The following is a 23,147-nucleotide window of genomic DNA, read 5'->3' as shown; positions in this document are numbered from 1 at the left end:
GGGAGCGGGCCGTCTCTCCTCGGCCGAGATTGGATGACCCGCATCAGGCTAGACTGGGCCGCAGTTCACCTTGTGCAACCCGTGCCGAGCCAGTGGGAGGATCAGTTGGAGGAGATTCTTCAAAGACATCAACGGTTGTTTAGAGACGACCTTGGGAAACTCAAGGGCATGGAGGCGAAACTCTTCTTGAAGGAGGGGATGATTCCTCGGTTTTGTAAACCGCGTCCGGTGCCGTATGCCCTGCGGGACAAGGTCAAGGGTGAACTGGATAGGCTAGAGGCCTGTGGAGTGATCAAACGGGTGTCATGCTCGGATTGGGCCACCCCGGTTGTCACGGTGCTGAAACGGAATGGGGACGTCCGATTGTGCGGGGACTTCAAATCCACAGTTAACCCGGGGCTCAGCGTGGAGCAATATCCATTGCCGTCAATCGATGAAATATATGCGCGATTGGCGGGGAGTCGATACTTCACGAAGCTAGACCTGCGTGATGCATATTTTCACCTGCCAATGGATCCCAGGAGTAGCGAGCTTTTGACAATCAACACGTGTCAAGGACTCTATCGATATACCCGACTCTGTTTTGGGATTGCTTCGGCTCCAGCTTTGTGGCAGAAAGCTATGGATCAGGTTTGCATTGGCCTGCCCGCTCAGACCTACCTGGACGATGTACTCATTGCGGGGAAAACGGCGGACGAGCATCTGGCGAACATTGCCCGAGTGCTGACGAAGCTAGAAGCGTGCGGCCTGCGCTTAAACAGGGACAAGTGCGCGTTCTTCAAGCAGCGCTTGGAATACCTCGGGCACATCATCACGCCGGAGGGGCTGTTGAAAGGTCCTCGGAAGGTGGAGGCGATTCAGCGCATGCCACCGCCTCGCGACAAGATGCAGCTGCGCGCGTTCATTGGTATGGCCCAGTATTACCAAAGCTTCGTGCGCGGGCTCAGCTCACAACTTGCGCCGCTGACGCGGTTGCTCAAGAAGGACGAGCGCTGGATTTGGGGGCTTGCACACCAGGCGTCGTTCGACCGCGTCAAGCGGCTGCTCACAGAGGATACGGTCCTCGTGCACTACGAGCCTGCGCGTCCGCTCCTATTGGCATGCGACAGCTCTGCATATGGCATCGGGGCAGTGCTCTCCCACAGGATGGACGATGGTTCCGAGCGGCCTGTTTGTTTTGCATCCCGGACCCTGTCCACAGCAGAGCGCGGATATGCCCAGATCGAACGGGAGGCTCTCAGCATCGTCTGGGGTGTGCGGACGTTTCATCAATATCTGCTGGGACGGCATTTCATTTTACAGACGGATCACAAACCGCTTCAATTCATCCTGAGACCCGAATGCGGAGTGCCGGTGGTAGCAGCCGCGCGAATACAGCGGTGGTGTCTGTTTCTGGGTGCTTACGATTATGATATTCAGTTCAGAAGCACCGAGAAGCATGCTAACTGCGACGGGCTCTCACGCTTGCCGTGTGCGGAGGGTCCACCTGCGTCTGAGCTGGGCGACCGGGTCGACGTGTTTGCGCTGGACCAGGTCCAAAGCGGGCCGGTCACGGCCAGGCAGGTCGCGGTGGAGTCGGCTCGTGATCCGGTGCTTGCCCGTGTCGTCCAGGCGATTTCTACGGGGAATTGGAGCGATCTGCCTTCGACACCGGCATTTCGACCTTTCACGTCACGCGCAGCGGAGCTGTCGTTGGTCCAACGGTGCATAATGTGGGGAATGAGGACCGTGATTCCACCGAGGTTCAGGCAGCGGTGTTTGGAAGAACTGCATGTCAGTCACCTGGGCATCGTGAAGACCAAGAGTCTTGCTCGTAGCCTGTTGTGGTGGCCGGGGTTGGACAAAGACATTGAGCAATTGGTTAAGCGTTGCACCACGTGCCAGACAGATGCTGATAACCCGCGTCGAGCTTAGAGTCTCTGGCCTGTGCCAGACCGAGCTTGGCAGAGGGTCCATGTAGATTTTGCGGGACCGGTTAATGGCAAGATGTTTTTGATTGTGATTGATGCATTCTCGAAATGGCCGGAGGTGGTAGTAATGCAGCATACTTCAGCAAGCATTACGGTAGAGAAGCTGCGGACGATCTTTGCTAATAAAGGGTTGCCGGAGATCCTGGTCTCTGATAATGGTCCGCAGTTCATCGCGGGTGTATTTGATGAGTTTATGCGCCAGAATGGTATTCGACATCGAAGGTCCGCACCTTATCATCCTGAGACGAATGGCCAAGCTGAGTCGTTTGTCAAGATGTTGAAGCGGGCTTTGCGCAGGGGGGGTGTTGCACCTGTGCAGACGGTGGTCGATGTTTTTTTGCTCCATTACAGGAACGCAGTTCATCCTGTCACGGGTGACTCGCCTGCCATTTGTCTCTATGGACGGGCTTTGCGGTCCAGGCTAGATTTGCTGCGACCTGGAGGGTCGGGGAGTGGGGCTATGTCGCGTCCGGCGCGGCTGCGCAGCTTCGAGGTGGGGCAGCGGGTGATGGTACGCGATTATTTCCACAGTTCCAAGTGGGTGCCAGCGGTGGTCTCTGGGGTGCTGGGGCCGGCGAATTGCATGGTGCGGACTGATGGTGGGGATGTGTGGAAGCGGCACGTGGACCAGATGCATGATCGCTGTTCAGCGTCACCCCCCCCACACCTCCCCGAGCCGAACGTTGCGGGGCCCCCACCGGTAGTCTCGCCGGCACCTGACGTTGTATCGCCGGGACTGGCTGGGCCGGCGCCGAGGGGGTCTTCGCCTGATGCCGTCCTACCCGGGGACGTCGAGCAGGCTGGGCAGTCGGGGGTAGCTGGTGTTGCGGAAAGTGCGAGTCCGGCGAGGGTGTCACCTCGACCGAGCCGGGAGGCGTATGAGCCTGGACTGTCTGGTGGCGCTGCCCGTCCGAGGCGGGTCAGGGTGCGGCCGCGGTACTTGGAGGATTATGAGTGTTGATGGGTTTCTGATGGTCATGTTGTGAGTATCCGTTCGTTATGTGACGGGTCATTTTACGGGGGGAGGAGTGTGCTGTGTCACGTGATTGGGTTTTCGTATATCATGCCTCGCCCGCTAGGGGTGGCAGGACTGTGCTTCTGGTCGCGCAATAAAGCGGAGTAGATGGTGGCCCGCGTGCTTCTTGCGTCCCACCGCACCTAGTACACACTAACTTCTAAAGTCAAAAGGCTTTTATTATGGACTCTTAATTACGTGCTGTTTGAACATCAGATGCACCCTTACTTCACACACGTACGTCTATTAATTATGTACAATTGGACTGCTGAGACCCATTTCACCGTTGAAGACTGTTTAAAACCCCCAAGACCCTTAAGATCCCAAAGACCTCAAAAAGACCCAAAAGACCCCGAGGAATCAAAAGACCCAGATGGTTCAAAAGAACCCGAAGACCCAAAAGTCACCGAGAAACCAAAAGACCCTTGAGACCCCTCAGACATTAACACCATTTAGATCCCTTCCACCCTTTAAACAGATTAGACAGCTGATACCATTGACCATTTAGACCACTCTGACTGTTTTATATTACAAATAAATATAATATCACTAATCGATCAATATATTACTAAAACTCTCATCTTGTATGTATGTATGTATGTATGTATGTATGTATGTTCCCAAAATACAGCCAAAATGGTAAACGATAGCGCAAAAATTTTAGGGCCACCTTACTCACCATTTGCCTGCGGTGTGCAGTATCAAGTTTCATTCAAATCGGGCAACGAAAAAAAATTATTAAAAAATCAATTCTGGATTCAGTCAAGTACTCTTCAGGAGTATTTGATCAATGCAAACAACCTCAGCGGTATAGTTTTCTGGAACTATCTTTTTTTTTTCTTTTTTTTGAAAATTTTTATATCAACCACTGTCACAACGGGAACCCAGTGGGTTCACGGGTCGTCTAGTATTACAAATAAATTTGTACAAAAGTAATGTCTGTATTATGATTGGTGTAAATCATGACAACACAGCAAATCCGTGATGTCAATCTCTGCAGCAAGGTGTGGAGAGGCGAGCGTAGCGAGCTGATCCACACGAGTATATATGTAAGAGTGAGTTGTTTGTATGTGTGTCATTGGTTGTTATTTCTATATGTGGATGTCATAAGGTGGAAGGAGTCGCAGTGCTAGAAGTATCCACCTCCGTTTTTATGAGGGATAAAAAATTTTTTATGAGGGATAAAAATTTTATGAGGGATCACGATTCATCGACGAAGCTGTGAAGTTTTCTTGTTCTCAAAGTTTTGTTCCAAGGGCTGTTCTGATACCCTGGACAGCAAGTGTGTGTGTGTGTGTGTGTCCTTTAGAATTTTCTGTATTTCTGCATAAATTTGACCTAAAATGTGATCAGATCTTCATCTAACTCATAATAATAGAAAAAGAGAACCTAATTAAACAAATATCACATTAAAAAAATCTACTTTTTCAATTATTTATTGAACAAAATGATCCAACATTCAATTTGTCAGAAAACGTAGGTGAACCTCTGTTAATCAGTTCAATTAAGGGGGTAATTACAGTCAGATGTTTCAATCAATGGGATGACAATCAGGAGTGAGTTTGGGTGGCCCTGCCTTATATGAAAAACATAAACTTTGTTCATCACCATCAGAGCCTGGTCTTCACCACACAGATTTGTGGAAGCTTGTCATGCCCCGATCAAAAGAGATTTCTGCGGACCTCAGAAAAGGAGTTCTCAATGCTCATCGGTCAGGAAAGGGTTACACAACCATTTCGAAACATGGTGGGCTCCACAAATCCACTGTCAGGCAGATAGTGTACAAATGGAGAAAATTCAACACCATTGTTACTCTTTCCAGGAGCAGTCGTCCAATGAAAATCACTCCAAAAACAAGGCATACAATAATCAACGTCGTCACAAAGAACCCCAGGGTAAAGTCTCAGGATCTGCAGGCCTCTCCTGCATTGGCTAATGCCAGTGTTCATGAGTCCACCATCAGGAAAACGCTGAACAAGAATGGTGTGCATGGGAGGATAGGAAGGAGGAAGCCATTGCTCTCCAAGAACAACATTGCCGCCGTCTCAGGTTTGCCAAAGACCACCTGGATGGTCCCGAAGGCTATTGGAAGAATATTCTGTGGACAGATGAGACGAAAGTGGAATTTTTTGGTGTAAATGAGAAATGTTATGTTTGGCGAAAACCAAACACTGCATTCCAACATGAGAACATCATCCTAACTGTGAAGCATGGTGGTGGGAGTATGATGGTAGCTGTGAAAGGAGGAATGGGCCAAAATTCTTCCAAGCTGATGTGCAGGACTAATCAAGAGTTACAGGAAACATGTTAAAAGTTATCGCTGCTCAAGGGGGGTGCCACCAGTTACTGAATGTCAAGCTTCACATACTTTTTCCGACAACGGAATTTAATGTTGGATCATTTTACTCAGTAAATAAATGAAAACGAAGATTTTTTTGTGTGATATTTGTTTAATCAATTTTATTGTCAGGTCAGGCCAGATTGATTCTGTGACTTGCTGCAGATACCATGAAAACCTGTTTCATGGCCAGGTTGTCGGCGACTAAACCGTCTCCCCCACCAGGTTTCCTGCTGAGGAGGGTATATGGACATGGACACCCAGCAGGATTACAAAAAACAACCTGTCAAAGGGCGGAGGAGCTCCTTGTGAGCCAACGGACATTCATATCTCATGCCCAACTGTGTCTGTGGCTGTCCTCCTGCAGTGGGGTTACTTGTTTTTAAGAGGTTGGTGGCAGGATTTGCACTCCAGCCAGCATAAAACACTTCATTCCGCAAAACCCAGGAATTCAAAGAAAACTGAAAACCCACTACGTGGGAGTACCTCCAATGCTGCTGTCCTTTGCAGGGCAGCTCACTGGATGACAGGATTGAGGCAAAGCATTCGGGACCCCAATAACTTGATGATCGGAGGAAAAGCACGGTGTAAACTTCCTGGGTCAGAATGCGGTGGTGTGTGACAGAGTGGTGCTGAGGTATGATCCACCAGAACAGCGGTCTCCTAGGTTTAACCTGAGGCAATCCCTTCAGGTGGGTGCCTGGAATGTCCTATCCTGAAGAGAGGACAATCACCTGTCTCTGTTATCATCTGAGCTCCAGTGTTTCAACATCTGTATTGCAGCACTCTCTGAGGTTTGGAGACTGGATAGTGGTGAGATCATGGCAGGTGGTTACACCTACTATTGGTCTGGTCACTCTGATGGTTACCATGCCCAAGGAGTTGCTGCAGCTGTGTCAAATAGGCCGACACCCATGATAATTGAGGTAACATCCATCAACGAGCGAATTATGAGACAAAAGATTTGTCACTCCTTGGTTGTCGTTTACCTGGTCTCTGTATATGCTCCGACTAAGGAGAGTGATCTCACCATGAAGGACGCATTCTATGCCACGCTGGAGTCTGTGGTTGAGCAGTGCCCCAGGTGAGATACTCTTCTAGTGTTGGGGGATTTCAATGCATTGACTGGCACTGATAGGGATGGTTATGAGACTTATGATGGTCCCCATAGGTCTGGAACTGTGAACCAGAATAGCATTCAGTTCCTTGACATCGTAAAAAGTCGTGGACTTAGGGTGACTGGTTCATGGTTTCAGCAGCCACAGGCTCATCGTTGAACTTGGTATTCCAACGCTTTTGATGTGGCAAAGGAGAATGACCATGTGGCTTCCAGTCTTGCTCTAAGGATGTGAGACTAAGACTCTGACCAGGGATCTGGAACAGACTTAACTCTTTCGGTACCATGCCTCTTCGGAGAATCCTTGGCTGTCGCAGGTCGGACTTTGGGTCCAACGAGCAGTTGCTGAGAGAGACTCAGATGAGATTTGTTACCTGTATAGTCTGTGAGCATCAGCTGCGGCTGTATGGATACTTGGCTCATTTTCCTGACGCTGATCCTGCTCACCAGATTCTATCAGTAAGGGAGCCTCATGAGTGGAGGAGGTCAACGGGCCGACCAGGTGCCTCATGGTTGCAGTGGGTTGATCAGCATCTCAAGAAGATGGGGATGGGCCAGGCATCTGCCTGGAGTATGGATAGACGGAAGCCCCTGGAGTACCGGCAGAAAGTGGATGCAGCAACACGCCGCTCCGGTGCATGCTCCCATACCTCACCTGACCTGATTTGTTTAATCAGGTTCTCTTTATTTATTATTAGGACTTACATGAAGATCTGATCACATTTTAGGTCAGATGTATGTGGAAATACAGAAAATTCTTAAGGGTTCACAAACTTTTCTCACCACTGTTGAAGTTACGCATTTTTAAAGAGAAAGAAGGCGCTTCTAACCAAAAGTAAAAAACTAGATCGACTCCGCTAATTTGAGCAAAAAGCGAATGCAAACCAGGTCTCGGGCAACGTTTCATCGGCTTCGCAGCTGGTCAGTAAACAAAAACCCATGGCTTGCATTAAATTGTTTGCCTTAAAGCTCTCCACAGGGGGTCAAAACCTCAGCAAGCAAGGTAGCAGGTTTTTTTGAGGCAGATGTGGTTAAATTGCAGATGCTGGTACTCCATGTTGGGACTTCACTTGTGGGACTTCACAAACAGGTGGCAAAGCTTCCAGGTTTGCACTCCAAAAGCATCTGTTGTAGTTTGTACAAGATTGGGGTGGTTGGGATGACACATTTTTAAAGAGGAAGAAGGTGGTTCCAATGAAAAGTAAAAAACTAGATCAACTCCACTAATTTGAGCAAAAAAGCGAGAGCAGACCGGCTGCGAAGCCGACTAAACGTTGCCTGAGACCGGGTCTGCTCTGGCTTTTTTGCTCAAATTAGCAGAGTCAAACTCACAGACCACCGAAAAAAAAAATTGTGGACATGACTCTATAAAACGAAAAAAGAAAAAGTGGACATGACTCTATAAAACCCATCACGACAATATATTTCCAATCAAGTGGGTTTACAGGATGGCCTACAGGTGTGCACACTCACCTCTAAACTGTCGAGCCTGGGTTCAAATCTCAACCCAGCTATAAACTGTTATGCTGGTGTTTCACAGGTAGGGTGATTCATCAATGTGTGTGCCATCCCTCGGATGGACGCTAAAAAGGCATACCGTCTGCCAGCATTCGTTGGTGGGCATTAAAGATCCCATGGTGTCCTTCACAAAAAAGTAGGTGAGCTATCACCGGCACTGAACAAATTCTAAATTTCTGCCAAAACCAGAAGAGGGAATTGCATCAGCCCCGCAGCCGAGTCCGCAGCCTCTTGCTGCATAAAAAATAATTAGAATTTCCATTTAATTAAATGGAAAACCAAATACTGCATTGGAGTCATCAGATGGAACCCAAAAAAGTAAAGAGCAAAGATGGAGTCATCAGGAGGAACCTGGATAGGATTTGAGTTTCAGCCACTACTCTTCTACCCTCAAACCCATCCAGGACACAGCCAAGTGAGCTTTACAGAAAACTTTCTGCAAGAATATACTTCTCCTTAGACAGATAGATAAAGAGAGAAAGAAATAAAGAGTACGAGAGATAAAAGAAAAGAAAAAGCAAGAATTAGAATCAAGGAAGAAAAATGTGAAAAAGTAGAAGGAAGTGTGAAAGGAACAAAAAACAAAGGCGGTGGGAAGAACCCGGATCGATAGATTTCAGAAGTTACTCCCCAGGCTCAAACGCAGCAACAGGTTCAAGCTCTCAGATAATCTCCAATGAATGATACATCACCATTTTGATACAAAATGCAGGATACAGCGAGTGTTCCATATGCAGGACAACACCTTCCAAGCACACTAAATGTGAAGTACTCTCCACCAGGAAACAGGAACACAATGCTGAAGTGCTTCATGGACCTGTCTGGCCATTTTTGGAAAGAATAACAGTGCTGAAAAAAGTCGGGCATGTGAGGCGTTAAAAGACAAGGGAGGTTGTTGGCTCGTGCAGCATGTTCTTCACTGGACATTCGCTGCAATTCATTGGCGATTTTTGGAAAGCTCACTGCATGTTGGCTACAATAGTCTCCAGATGCAGCTTGGACATTACCCAAGACCCCTTGATGGGCAACGTCATAATGAACTTCTTCACAATAATTTTGCCAGAACTCCTGGATGGTGCCCGGTTCCTCACCAGCAAGGACTAAACAATCGCACAAGCATATGGTTACAAAACCACACTGGGAGTATTTGAAACAGCCTATTTGGACCAAAGGTTCACAAATTGCATATGTAGTAGAAAAAACATATGAGGAATGTATGTTTGTAATGCATTCCCAAGAGGGTTTGAAGATTCCAGTGCAATTGAATAAAGCTGAATGATGACGAAAAAGAAAGCAAATTTCAACAATCTTACTATAATTCACCATCCGTCCATCCGTCTGTTCCCAGGTACCACAAAAACGGCTGAACCGATTGCAAACATTTTTTTGGGTGTGTAATCCTGGGACCCCTTGGAGTAAAATAGGCATAAATATAATAACATGACCCCCTTGACGGCTCCGCAAGGGAGCGGGTGCTTCGAGTAAAGAGCAATCAGAGATTGCAGACCCTCTTCAGGACATTTTGTGTTGCAAATCCTGTTTTTTTCAATCCTACTCCTCCCTCCAGGTCTTCAAAATAGCTGTTCACCATCTCATATCTTCCCCCATCCAAAACCTTTATCTTTTCAGCCCACGTTAATCCACCCCAAACCCACCTCCTTTAAATTCCCTGCTTTCCTTCCTGAAAGTCCCTGGAGTGGCCATCTTGTTTACCCCATGTATCCCGCTCCATCGCTCTCCCTTCCACAGATCTAATGTCTCTCTTCCTTACTGTGTTGTGCTTTCCTCTCCCACCCCTCTTGTCTCATGCCCCCCTTGTTATATTTTCTGTTTGTCATGTCTTGTACGAGCCTTGACAATGTATACAAAAATAAATAAATAAATAAATGGAAGGATGTACTAAATGAAAGGTTGTTGATTGCAAATGAAAGGTCTAAATGGTCTCGTAAATGTGTAAAGTTCTTAGGTCTGAAAAGTTGGAAAGGTCAAATGGTCTGAAGGTCTAAAGGTCAAAAGGTGTAAAGGTCTGACAAGATCTAAATGGGTCTCAAGCGTCAAAATGGTCTAAAAGGTCTTAAAAGATCGAAGGGGTATAAAGGGTGTAATTTAAGGTCCAAAGGGTCGGAATTGTCTGAAGGATCCAAAGGGTCTTAAATGTCTTAAAAGGGTTGAAAGGTCAAAGGTCAAAGACAGGGTATTAAAAAGTCTGAAAGGTGTGAAGGTCTAAAGGGTAGAAAGGAATCTAAGGGTCTTCAGGGTTTTAAAGTGTCCAAGAGGATCTTAAGGGTCATAGAGGTCTAAGGGTTCTCAGGGTGTAATGGGTTATATGGGGTCTGAGAGTTCAAAAGGGTTTCAGGGGTTTTAACAGGTCTTTGAGATCTTAAAGAGTCGAAAGGGTTTTTGGGTTCGAAGGGGTCTCAAGGCTCTTAAGGGTTTTAGGTGTCTTATAGGGTCTGAAGATTGTAAAGGTTCTAATGTAATTAATACACATAGTGTGTGACACTCACATTCTGTGCAGACAAACTAACAGATCCAAAGGCAATACCCTGTCCTTTGGTGAGGGAAATAATCGAATACAACTAAATGTTGTTGAATGGCTGAAAAAATGAATAAAATAGCACTTTAAAGGCTATCTATTTATTAATTATAATAATAATAACACCATTCCTTTCATGCCATAAAGGCACAGAGCGCTGCTGAGGCAGTTTCATTGGCAAGGAGTATAGTCCTGCATAGGTCGCCACTCCGACGCAGGTTACCCCAAATGGTTATTCCAGCCATCCAAAGGGACCATACTCTGTGCAGAGCATTGGTGCTGCTTCAGCAGTCTCCTTGGCTATCGGGCACAATCCTGGATGGGTCGCCACTCCGTCGCAGGATACCAGCAGCATGCTGGTACTCATTTTGCCGACTTCAGAAAGATGACAGGCTCAGTCAACCCCACCTGGTAGTAATTCAACAGCTAAGCAGGATTTGAACTCAGAACCCAATGATCCCAAGCCCACCACTCTCACCATTAAGCCAACACCAGGCATAAATGGTTATTACTTATTATTACCCAAGCAAAAAGTAGGGTGAAGCAATTGGTTCACTTCTGTCCGTCTGTCTGTCTATAAACATCAGTTTATGATCGAGGAACAACTTCATTTCAATTGAATGTTACATTTTGAACATGAATCGGAAAACAAACCTGGAGTTTATCAGTACTTTAGCTCTTAATTTGTCCTGATCACACACGCTCAGAGAGGAGTGAGTTTTTTTTTTACTCTGTCGACCTGCCTGGCAGTGAAACAAATTTGAAAATCATTCCAAACAGGAAACTTACTGTTTTTAAGGATGTCATAAAGGACACAAACAACAGGCAAGAACAACTAGTGTAGCTTGTTAAATAAGGTGTACAAGACACATTTACAGTGGTAAACTTCCAGAATTTTTTTCTAGGACCTTTAAAATCTCTTTCGTTTCAATTGAAGAATATACTTAAACACTGTAGAACACAAATCGCCTTTTTGCTGCTTTCAAAACCATACCGTTTAGCAGTACTTGGACATGTTAAATAAGGTGGTGTGTAAGACACTGCATCAATGGCGCTAAACATCCGGAATTGTTTTTTATACGCCTTTTAAAATCTATTTTTTCTTCAATTGAATGATATACTTGAAGACTGTGTGCAGGGTAAGCTGTTCTATGAAATCTCTAGTTATTCCACGGTATCAGACCCTTAGGCTGACGCTTTATCAAAATGAAATGCTGTCAGATCTTCAAAGTCCACACCAAATTACAACTAAGCAGAAACAAGTTCAAGTTTGATGGTGGAGGCGACGATTCGTCCAAGGCACAATTGATTGGAAAACAATTGATTTGTAAACAAAGATTCAAACTGCTCTTTTACTATCTTGGCCCAACAAGCATAACCACTTCAGACTTGGCACTTGGGTTTTAATGACTGTTGAAAAAGGGAAAAAAAAAATCTATCAAATATCATGGGTAACCAACATCCGAAAAATATTTCTGGCCTTAAAATGATACATATGGCATATGCATAAAACTTCCTGTCTGTTGACAAATCCACCTAATTCTTTTTATGGATATTCCATTTAGCTGTTGTCTATATTGGCATTTGGATAGAAAGTAAGTTTGATACAGGACTCCATCGTGGAGAGGTCTTGTTCTCCATCTCCAATGGTTTTGTGGGTGAGGCTTGATTTGTGAATCTCTTCGGGGGGCAGGACCTCAAGGCAGAGACTTGTGCAAGGCCTCAAACTATGATTGGTTGAACCTGCAGGGCTGTGATTGGTCTGCTATGCGCCTGGGACGAGAGACCATACATGACGTGTGCTGTGTCTATCAGGGCATGGAGATACGTGGATTGCTTGAGTGCCACCAAATGGCAGGGAGGAAGGATGCTCTTGGATGCTCTTGCCTCTCTCCTGTATCCCCTGCTCTGGCAGCCATTACAGTTCTTGACTCTGGACAGTTCCATGCTCCACTGGTTGTTCAAGTACAACAGCAACATGGGGATTCTTCGTCCTGTGCCTGTATTGCTCAGTTTTAGTGTGCATGATTATTGTGTGTGGTGCCACAGCCGAGTTCGTTTCTCTTGTAGAGCATTTCTTGTCCAATTTGTATCCGTCCATTGGGATTCTGTTACCATGTCTTGTATGAATGAATTATTATCTTGCCAAAACGAAGTTTTTGCAAGATATGTTAGTCAGCTTGTATGTTTTTTTTTGTTTGTTTGTCTGTAATCACGCATAAAAAATTCTGCAGAGCACAGTTATCATGGGAAATTTTTGTAACTTTGCATATCAGAGGCCTATAGAGGTCGCTTTCAGCGCACAAATTTTGAAGGTCAAGGTCAAAGGTCAAGGTCACTTTGTCGCAAATCAGGGGAGTCGACGAAACCCTTATTTTTTGAGTAATTTTAATTGAATCGTCTCCAAACTTTATGGGAATGTAGTATATGGTCTGGCGCTCAGCTGATTAGTTTTTGGTGGCGATTGGCCTTGACCTTCATGGTTAGCGCCTGAGGTCAAACATATTTGACCCCAAGGTCAAATTTTCAAGTTTTAGGAACCATATCGTGTCGTACCTCAAATTGAACACCTCGATGAGTGCTTTCTAGATATGTCAAGCTTGAGACATTATGACGTCATTTGGTGACGTTATGAGGCAAACGCATATTTTTCATGGTTACTCTGTAGAACGAGTCTCATCAGAATCTCTCGTAGGCAGATATTCCTCAAGGAGTCGCTCCTGGTGGATAGCAGCTCTGTTCACCTCAGTGTGACCTTAAAGAAGTCACACGTGGTCACCTTTTGGTTTATTTTTCATTTATTTCTGAAGAGACTGTGCTGCTTCTTGTTCACGCCATTTCACGATGCCAACATTTGTATTTAATCGGATTGCCTGGAGGGGTAAGTTGGTAATAATCCTGTTTTATAACCAGCGAAGTATTAGACCCTGCCAGAGCACGGACTTGACATTAACTGCTCACTGTCGGATCGTGAAAGGTAGAGATAGATCCACTATGCTTGAAGCGGAGACTCCAGCATCATCGGTTGCCACTCAATTCTAGTTTTGCCCTTTCAGGTGGTTGCAATCGACGTGATTCAACCAGGTAGTTCCACCTTTCAGATGGTTGCAATTGATTATGTTCAATTTTGAGTGCTTAGTTCCATTATCATGAGTTCCCGGAAGCTTCGAGCAGAGCCAGCATTCCAATATGGAGTAAAGTAACAGAGTCTAATGGACATGAACTATCAACGCCGCATTGCCGAAAGATATTCAGTACAGTTAGGTAATTGGAATTCCATGCAGTAAGAGAGTAGAATCTCCAAATGCTAAGTAGGTCTACTCAAAATGGTGGATTCTATAGGGTGCAAGGGTCAAACTTGTCAATCTATCTATCTCTATCTCTATCTCTCTCTCTCTCTCTCTCTCTCTCTCTCTCTCTCTCTCTCTCTCTCTCTCTCTCTCTCTCTCTCTCTCTCTCTCTCTCTCTCTCTCTCTCTCTCTCTCTCTCTCGCAATATCTCTCTCGCAATATCTCTCTCGCAATATCTCTCTCGCAATATCTCTCTCGCAATATCTCTCTCGCAATATCTCTCTCGCAATATCTCTCTCGCAATATCTCTCTCGCAATATCTCTCTCGCAATATCTCTCTCGCAATATCTCTCTCGCAATATCTCTCTCGCAATATCTCTCTCGCAATATCTCTCTCGCAATATCTCTCTCGCAATATCTCTCTCGCAATATCTCTCTCGCAATATCTCTCTCGCAATATCTCTCTCGCAATATCTCTCTCGCAATATCTCTCTCTCTCTCTCTCTCTCTCTCTCATAATTTGGAAACAAATTAATGAGGTATGCTCACAGGATAGCTCAGAGGAATGCGCACTCGCCTCTGAGCTGTCGAGCCTGGGTTTAAATCTCGACCCAGTGATAAACTGTCACCCTAGTGTCAACTTGCATGAATGTGTGTACCATCTATTGGATGAATGTTCAGGCTGAAGACACGTCTTGTGGCACTGGTTAGTGGTGAAGCTTAAAGATTCCACAGTGTGTTTTGTGAAGACAAAGCTAGTTACTGCCAGCACCCTGAAATCTGTTTTTTTTTTTTTTTTTTTTCAAATTTCTGCCTAAACTGCAGGTAGCAAGTGATCTCGTCTTCTTGGATAGCCATTGACACCAGGATACACTACTTGCCATCTCAGAGTGTACTCGTTGTCCTGGCAGCAGTTGTTCTCTGCAATAGACAAAGGTACATACCCAGGTTGTTCCCATTTCACATGTGAACAGCCATCTTTGGCTCTGGAGGGCAAACACGATACTCGTAAATTTATTCGTAGTTCCTTGTTGTGGGGAGGATCAAGGCTTCAGTACCGGGTAAGGCTTCATCGAGTGCAGCACGGATATGGAGACAGCTTGGCCAATGAGTGGTGGAGCTTGGAGGTGGCTCCAGCATAGAGGGGGTGTCACAGGTGAGTGCACAGGTGGGCAAGCCAGCCAATGGAGTCATACTGCCCAGCCACAAAATTGTGCAATGGCAAGGAAAGAAAATTTGGTGGGCACGGCCCAAAAATGTAAGTGCACCAACGCGGGGGCGACGGAAATTCAGGATTTTGGAACCCCGTAGTTTAATGAAGGCCTATTGGCAGGGTATAACCCCAGGAACAGTTTAAATGTATAAGAATGTTAGCGTAGTTAGGATTTATGTAGATCCCTTCATACCATCCACAGCTGGGATGATCACCGGCCATGTTACTTGCCCTCCAGGTGAGAGGAACAACGAGATGGGTTCTGCAGTGTTCATAAAATTTTGTGTAATTCTGTCTTTTCCTTCCCTGGAGGAATCTTGGGGGGATTGATTTCTTGAGTTTCAACAAGAAACTTTTAGCTCTTTCATGAGCCCCATCTATATGTACAAAAAAAAAAACTAAGAAAATAAAAACTTGGTAACTGAACACACCCCTGCATATTTTCCATTACCAATAAGCTTGTCGAGCGCTCGCCAAGTGGCTTAAGCACTCAAGCAAGCATTCCAACGAAATGTTTGAAAAGGAACGGCTGGCTTTGCAAGCGATAGCAAGCTGATTGGTAATGGAACACCTTGGTGACACAGCATTTCTTTTTTTTTTTCCAATGGGTGGGGGAGGCAATAAAACATGGAAATTCCTCTGGATTGTTTGCAGTCGAATCTAAAGTAACATATGCTAAGCAAGTCCTCTTTTTGGGGCGAAAATAACACATTCTCTTCGTTGGGCATTTTGGCCGAAATATTTTTTGTGCCCTGGGCCCCCCCCCCCAAAAAAAAATCTTAATCCACCTCTGTATGTATATGACATACAGATGAGGTGGGTGATAAATGTTTTGGCATTCTTGCAGCCAATATTTTTGTGGGAACGGACATAGTGGGTAAAGAGAGTAAGATAGATTAGTTATTTCAATAATAAATATCCTGCATAAGTGTGTGGTTTCTGTGTAGAATGATAGGACATGTGTTGAATTGTGTTCAAAAGATAATAAGTAGTCTTATAGGTATTCCCCCTCCCTTCTGCAATGTGTTAAATGCCCTCCTGCCATTCCTTCCCTTTTAATCCTTTAAATCGGTTCACTTTGTAATCTGTCTGTGTGTTGCTGTTATAAATTGTTTGCAGCTCTACAGATCAGCGGAACCACGGAGATAGAGAGACCAAGAGAAACACAGAATACAACCATAGGTTGCTCCAGGCAGGTGATGGAGATGAAGTGATCGAGTCCCAGAGTGGGATCGTAGAAGTGTGCATGCGCATTAACCCAAACCAACAAAGTCTGGAGGTGATGCTAGCTATGTCTCGCTTCACATGTGCCAAGTTTCGATTTTTTTCCATGGAGCTGTTTCAGAGATACAGAGGTCCAAAGTTTTTCCTTTTTTCCAACACGGCTGCCACACACCACATGACCGATGATGTCATAATTATCATTAAACATTCTAATGAGTAGTAGCCATTCCACATGAGTTTCACATATGGTGAAAATTGTGTCAATCGGATAAGCAGTTGCAGAGAAAACAGAGAAAATTAGCACGGACGTACATACGTACGTACGTACAACCCAAAAACATAATGCCTCCAGAAACTTCGTCAGCGGAGGTATAAAAATGAATCACATATTTCGTTAAGTCATGGTTTGTAGTTGTACCACTGCCTAGATTTTCTGAAAATTAGGGAAGGCTTTATACAACTACTACTACTACCACCACCACCACCATCAGCTTCTCAGCGGTTAGGGTGGTGGCTTGGGATCCTAGGGTCCTGAGTTTGAGCTCCATTGGCCACTGAATTTACACCAGGGCGTTGACTCAGCCTGTCATCCTTCCGAGGTCGGCAAAATGAGTACCAGTATACTGGTAATAGGGGCACTGCATCAGTGGCATTGCCGCACCCCTAACCAATGATGCAACCAGCAGCCAAAAAGGCAGCACACAATGGGAACTACAACGACGACTACTACTACTACATTAATGGTCCCAATTATATGCACCGTTTTATGGGGTGGCCAGGGAACGTTTACAGCCCAAGTCTTTCAGGAACCAGCTGGCTATGCCTGACATTCAACTGAATGTGGCAAGAGTTTGTTGTTTGTTCAGGGTGCTGCCAATAACTCGCCAACTCTTTCTGAGAGACACCATTAAATCTTTCATGTCCACCAATGAGCAGTGCTGTGGTAGACTGGTCCTCCAACTTAATGTCCACCTGATGAACAATGCTTTGATGCCTCACCCTTCCTCCAAAATACCAGGCTTACAGTTTATAGCTGGGTCCAGACTCTAACCAACACGAGACAGCTCAAAAGTGAGTATGCATACCTCTCGTTTAGGTTTCCTGCCAGCCTACAGTTCACAGCACATATTAAAATGGTGTTTCTAATTAACTGGCATTTATAATTCATTTATTTTAGCTAAATATACAAATTCTGTATTCCTAATAAAAATGTAAATTAAATGACTTTTATTTTTGTAAAAATAACACTTTAAATAGGGCCAATAAAAAAGGAAAAATCCTTAAATAGCATTTTCACAATGGTTATTGTTCAGGCCTGACCTGTACTAAACTCATGTGTTTTCAGCAAAGTGCTAAAATGGGGTTTTTGTATACAAAGTTGAGGCTCATGGATGAGAAAGCTGATAAAGGGCAAAAAAGCCAACGCCATGACAGTGGGGCCACCGGTGGATACAAGAAGCTAGGGAATGAATGAAAAACAAAAGAGGAGAGAAGGGAGTAAATATAGCAACCTGCAAGTAAGAGAGTTGAGTGTGCTAGGGTTAGTGGGGTAGAAAAGATCATAGGTAGGGTCAGGGGATGACATGAGAAGGTGATGCACCATTTGCTTGAACTACCCTAACCCTGCAAGACTACATTTGAATCATCTCTGTGAGCAGTTCCACAAACAGGAGAAAAGAGCAACAAAGGTGTCGAGGAGTGCAGAAAGCCTAGATTTTAGGGGTTGAACTAGGAAGAAAGCATGTGAAGAAAGAAGAAACCATGAGAAGCTGGGTAGCACCGGAGGGCTGAAAGAGCATCGGGAACTCAATCAGAGGAGAGGTGGTAAAAACACAGAAAGGCCATCAACTTGTTTCTGATGTGACAGCAACAAGTTTTGTGCTTCAACCTCATCACAAAAAGGGCCGATAAGGTCGAGTGCTTTAGATTCCACAGAATCATGGAGAGATATATGTGTTGCTGTGGCATCAGCCCAAAGCGGAGAGCAGTACTCCATTGAGCTGTGTATAAAGGCCTTGTAGGCTGTGGATAGCTTTGGTTTATCAAAGAGTGACTTGGAATGATGGAGGATGCCCAGTCTGCGCTGGCTTTGGAGGCTAGCTTTGCTATGTGGTTGGCCTCGAATAGGTCATGGCTGATGCTTAAGTTGAGAGGTTCAATGGACTGAGCCTTTCCAGTGGAAGTAGATTAGGTAGGTTTGTTTGATCATCCTTTCAGAGTGACAGGGTCAGTGACATGATGAATTGTTGATGTACAGTATATGATACTGGGGCTGTTGATTTCTATATAGAACAAGCAAACAGTTCTTTCTGTTTGTCCGCTGTGCTCTTGCTGAAGCAAATTAAAGGTGAGAATCATGAGAAACCCTGTCCGCATCCAACTGATATATCAAGGAGATGCACAATTTACAATATCTACAAATGTTAGTGTGGTAAGTTGTATAGATTCTAAAGGAAAGATTGAACACTAATACAAGTTGTATATGATTGATTTTAAGTTTTATACAGCATTACAGAATGAAAACTAGAGGGGGAGCACTCGGTAGAGTGCAAAACCTCCGCCGCCAATACTGCTAGGTCACTCAAGTGAACCTGATATCCTATTCATTCAATTTGACGTCAACATTGCTCACAGAGTTATAGTTTGCAACTTTCACTTTTACATACTCAATTCATTCGTCATAACTAGATTCCTTGAGACAGAAATTGATTTTATGTGGGTATATCCACCTGAAGTTCCAAAATCAGCCACAATTATAATTTTGGCATGTTTTTTTGTTGGAAATCACTTATAACATGTGGAAATGCAAAAAAAAGAATCGAAATTTTGTTGAAAAAAAATTTGCAAATTTTTTTTCTCTAACAATTTTTTTTGGGGGGGGGGGTTGGAAATCACTTAAAACATGTAGAAATGCAAAAAAAAGAAATCGAAATTTTGTTGAAAAAAAAGTTGCAAAATTTTTTTTTTCTCTCAATTTTTTTTTTGGGGGGGGGGTTGGAAATCACTTAAAACATGTAGATATGCAAAAAAAAAAATTCTCTAACAATTTTTTTTTGGGGGGGTGACAATTTTTGGGGGGTTGAAAATCACTTAAAACATGTAGAAATGCAAAAAAAATTTTTCTCTATTTTTTGGGGGGGATAAAAAAAAAAATTTTGGGGGGGGGGGGGTTGGAAATCACTTAAAACATGTAGAAATGCAAAAAAAAAAAAAAATTTCTCTAAATTTTTTTTTTGGGGGGGGGGGCAAGTCTAACCAAGTCCAAAATTTAATGGCATGGTCCTTGGACCATACCTAACCCCCCCCCCCACCAAGTTTCGTCGAAATCCGTCGAGGAGTTTTTCCGTAATACTGTTCACAAACAAACAAACAAACAAACAAACAGAAAGGGGTGAAAACAGTAACCTCCATCCATCTTCGAAGATGGTGGAGGTTAACAAACAAACAAACAAACAGAAAGGGGTGAAAACAGTAACCTCCATCCATCTTCAAAGATGGCGAAGGTTAACAAACAAACAAACAGAAAGGGGTGAAAACAGTAACCTCCATCCATCTTCAAAGATGGCGAAGGTTAATAAGGTTTTGATGAATATTCATTCCCTTTTGCTAAATTATCGTGTGTATAATCTGCAATATAAATTATCTTGAGAAAAACAAAAATCTCATTCCTTATCGTACAGTACTGAAAAATAAAAATCTTCATCAGAAACATTTTATTACTGAGGCAGTTAAAGAAGCCCCTGCATACCTCAAAAGTCCCAGCCTTGAGCAGCGCCACCTGGTCGAACTGAGAGAGGCTGAGGAAACCTGGAATGCTTCGTGCGAATGCAACCACCTGCTTCACAGCTGGCGTGAAGTAGCTAGAGAACTCTTCCCACAGGTCGGCTCCAGTGGCTCCTGGCCACCCATATGGGTTATCATTTAGAGGGCATGCCTGGGACGGGGGGGGGGGGGGACAGGCAAAGAAAACAGGGTTTCATGGAGAGCGGATTAAATTGTGTAAAAGAGAAAAACCATGAAAAGAGGTTGGTATGAAATATCTTCAAGGGAAAAAAAAAACTTCATTTCTTCAAATGAAAAAAAAAAACGGCAAAATGCAAAACACTTTTTTTGTTAGCTTTTGACGAGTTTTGATATGGGTGAAAGTATGGTTTCATGAGGGGTCGTCTTGCAAAACAAGAGCAACAAGAATAGCACTCAGTATAGCACATAACTCCGCCAGGCTGAACAGTTTATGTATTGTATCCCACTGATAGGCCGGATCTGCATCCGTACCAGAACCAAAATCGAATCGGCTTGTTCTTATCACCTAAAAAACTCATCTACCTAGTTTTGTCATCATCCTTCCCCAACTTTTTGAAATATCGTGCTATAAATTTGATTGTTTTTGGCCCCATCTCTCAATGGTATGCCTGATGTTGGCTTAATGGTTAGGGTGGCGGGCTTTGGATTCGAGGGTCCTGAGTTTAAATCCTGCTTAGCTGTTGAATTAATACCAGGTGGGGTTCACTCGACCTGTCATCCTTCCAAGGTCGGCAAAATGAGTGCCAGCATGCTGGTATCCTGTGTTGGAGTGGTGACCCATCCAGGATTGTACCCAATAGCCAAGGAGACTGCTTAAGCAGCACCAACGCTCTGCACAGAGTCTGGTCCCAATCTCCTCCTCCTCCTCTCAATGGTGAACAATCTCTTAAGAAATTAAATAAACCAATGTGACCCGCAGGGTGACCCGTATCTTGCCAAAAGGTGACCACGTGTGACTTCTTTAAGGTCACATTGAGGTGAACAGAGCTGCTATCCACCAGGAGCGACTCCTTGAGGAATATCTGCCTACGAGAGATTCCGATGAGAATCGTTCTACAGAGTAACCATGAAAAATATGTGTTTGCCTCATCATGTCACCAAATGACGTCATAATGTCTCAAGCTTGACATATCTAGAAAGCACTCATTGAGGTGTTCAAGTTGAGGTACGACACGATATGGTTCCTAAAACTTGAAAATTTGACTTTGGGGTCAAATATGTTTGACCTCAGGCGCTAACCATGAAGGTCAAGGCCAATCGCCACCAAAAACTAATCAGCTGAGCGCCAGACCATATACGACATTCCCATAAAGTTTGGAGACGATTCGATTAAAATTACTCAAAAAATAAGGGTTTCGTCGACTACCCTGATTTGCGACAAAGTGACCTTGACCTTTGACCTTGACCTTCAAAATTTTATGCGCTGAAAGGGACCTCTATAGGCCTCTGATATGCAAAGTTACAAAAATTTCCAATGATAACTGTGCTCTGCAGAGTGATTTATACGTGATTACAGACAAAAAAAAAAACAAAAAAAAAAAACATGAAGGTCAAGGCCAATCGCCACCAAAAATTAATCAGCTGAGCGCCAGACCATTAACTATATTCCCATGAAGTTTGAAGACGATCCGATCAAAATTACTCAAAAAATAAGGGTTTCGTCGACTCCTCTGATTTGCGACAAGGTGACCTTGACCTTTGACCTTGACCTTCAAAATTTTGTGCGCTGAAAGCGACCTCTATAGGCCTCTGATATGCGAAGTTACAAAAATTTCCAATGATAACTGTGCTCTGCAGAATTTTTTATACGTGATTACAGACAAACAAAAAAATAAATAAATAAATAAATAAATAAAATAATAATAAAAAAAAACATACAAGCTGACTAACATATCTTGCAAAAACTTCGTTTTGGCAAGATAAAAAGATCGCAATCATCTCCATGAAAGTGAAACGTTTGTGCTATTGATATCAGAAAAGGAAAAGGCTGACAAAGAAATGATGTCATACATGAAAGTACTGAAACTTCATGCTGTGGTGTTTATCGACACAATAATTAAACCTCTTTATGATGTCTGGAGCAAAACAAGGAAGATTTCAATATCTTACCAAGTGTTTTCCCCTACAATGAGATGCTGCACAGTCTCCATCAGTGCTGCTGTTTTCACTGCTATCAGCATGCAGCTTACTCCCAGCAAAACGGGGTGCAGTACCATGGTTCAACGCCATCTTTGGCTGCCAGCATGGGGCCTGGCCTCCCTCATGAAGACATGATGGTTCAGTTGTGGCAATGTATGTGTGGCCAAGAATACTAAGAGGACATGTAGGAGGGTCACTTTGCCGCAGCGTTTGCTGATAGCCCCCTTGTATGCTGCATGTGAAATCCATTGCAGTGTTTTCAGAGGGGTTTCTCTCTGACTCAGTGTTGCTATACTCCACCATAGACTGTGATGTGATGGGTTGAATACCTCGGTTGTCAGTTGGCAATGGCATGAGCTGCTCCGGTGCCCCCCCTGGCAACTGCCTGCACCTTAATCCCTCCTTTCGACTCAACCCCACAACAACAGCTACAGCAGCAGCACCTGGGTTATGCTGGCGGTAAGCTCTCTTTGCTTGCATTGACGTAGAACCAAGCAGCCCGTCATCTGCAGGGGTTCCAATTTTGTTCACAGGCCTTCCTCCACTCTGGTTGAAAACCAGGGATACCTCGTCTTGTGCCAATCCAACTTCACGAGTCCCATTCCAGTCCATGTTACAGGGTTGAGCATGAGATATTGTTCCCAGTTGACCAGATGAGGCAGCGCTCATTGTGCTCCTGACCTCCTCCAGAAGACGTAGCTTCTCACGTTTTGGGATGCGACCAAATCGTACAGCTGCCAGGAAAGTTGGAAAGATGAGTTACAACTTCAACATTTGGAGAAAACCAAAGCACTGCTTCCAAAGAGAAAACCAAACCTAATGCAAGCACATGTACCATTGTTGCAATAAGGCGCCACATATCTATCATGTACACAAATATGGCAGGATCTTTCATACCTCCAACCCTCCCCCCTTATCCCCCACATCCCTTGCCTTATGCTCTACACATGCCCCTTCCCTTCCTTCTCTTTGCTCGTATTTCC

General features: G+C 44.5%; 1 protein-coding gene across 3 annotated transcripts in view; it reads right to left on the bottom strand.

Annotated features, from left to right (window-relative positions):
- Positions 1–4,792: 4,792 nt before the first annotated feature.
- LOC147022338 (nuclear receptor subfamily 1 group D member 1-like) overlaps positions 4,793–23,147 on the bottom strand; it is a 46,927-nt gene continuing 28,572 nt past the window's right edge. For 2 of the 3 annotated variants that reach the window (XM_085893123.1, XM_085893124.1), the window contains 3 exons: positions 22,135–22,898; positions 19,970–20,155; positions 4,793–5,083 (listed from right to left, as the gene is read on the bottom strand). In XM_085893123.1, the coding sequence (XP_085749249.1) occupies positions 4,931–5,083; positions 19,970–20,155; positions 22,135–22,898 (1,103 nt within the window). In that variant the 3' untranslated portion in view covers positions 4,793–4,930. The remainder of the gene's footprint in view (positions 5,084–19,969; positions 20,156–22,134; positions 22,899–23,147) is intronic. The other variant, XM_085893121.1, reaches the window with a different exon arrangement.

This window comes from Eptatretus burgeri, chromosome 8 (genome assembly GCF_056783735.1).
Source record: "Eptatretus burgeri isolate ZD-2024b chromosome 8, Ebu_testis_v1, whole genome shotgun sequence".
In the NCBI taxonomy this organism is placed as follows: domain Eukaryota; kingdom Metazoa; phylum Chordata; class Myxini; order Myxiniformes; family Myxinidae; genus Eptatretus; species Eptatretus burgeri.
The sequence above is the reverse complement of the archived record's forward strand: the minus strand, read 5'-3'. Positions and strand labels throughout refer to the sequence as shown.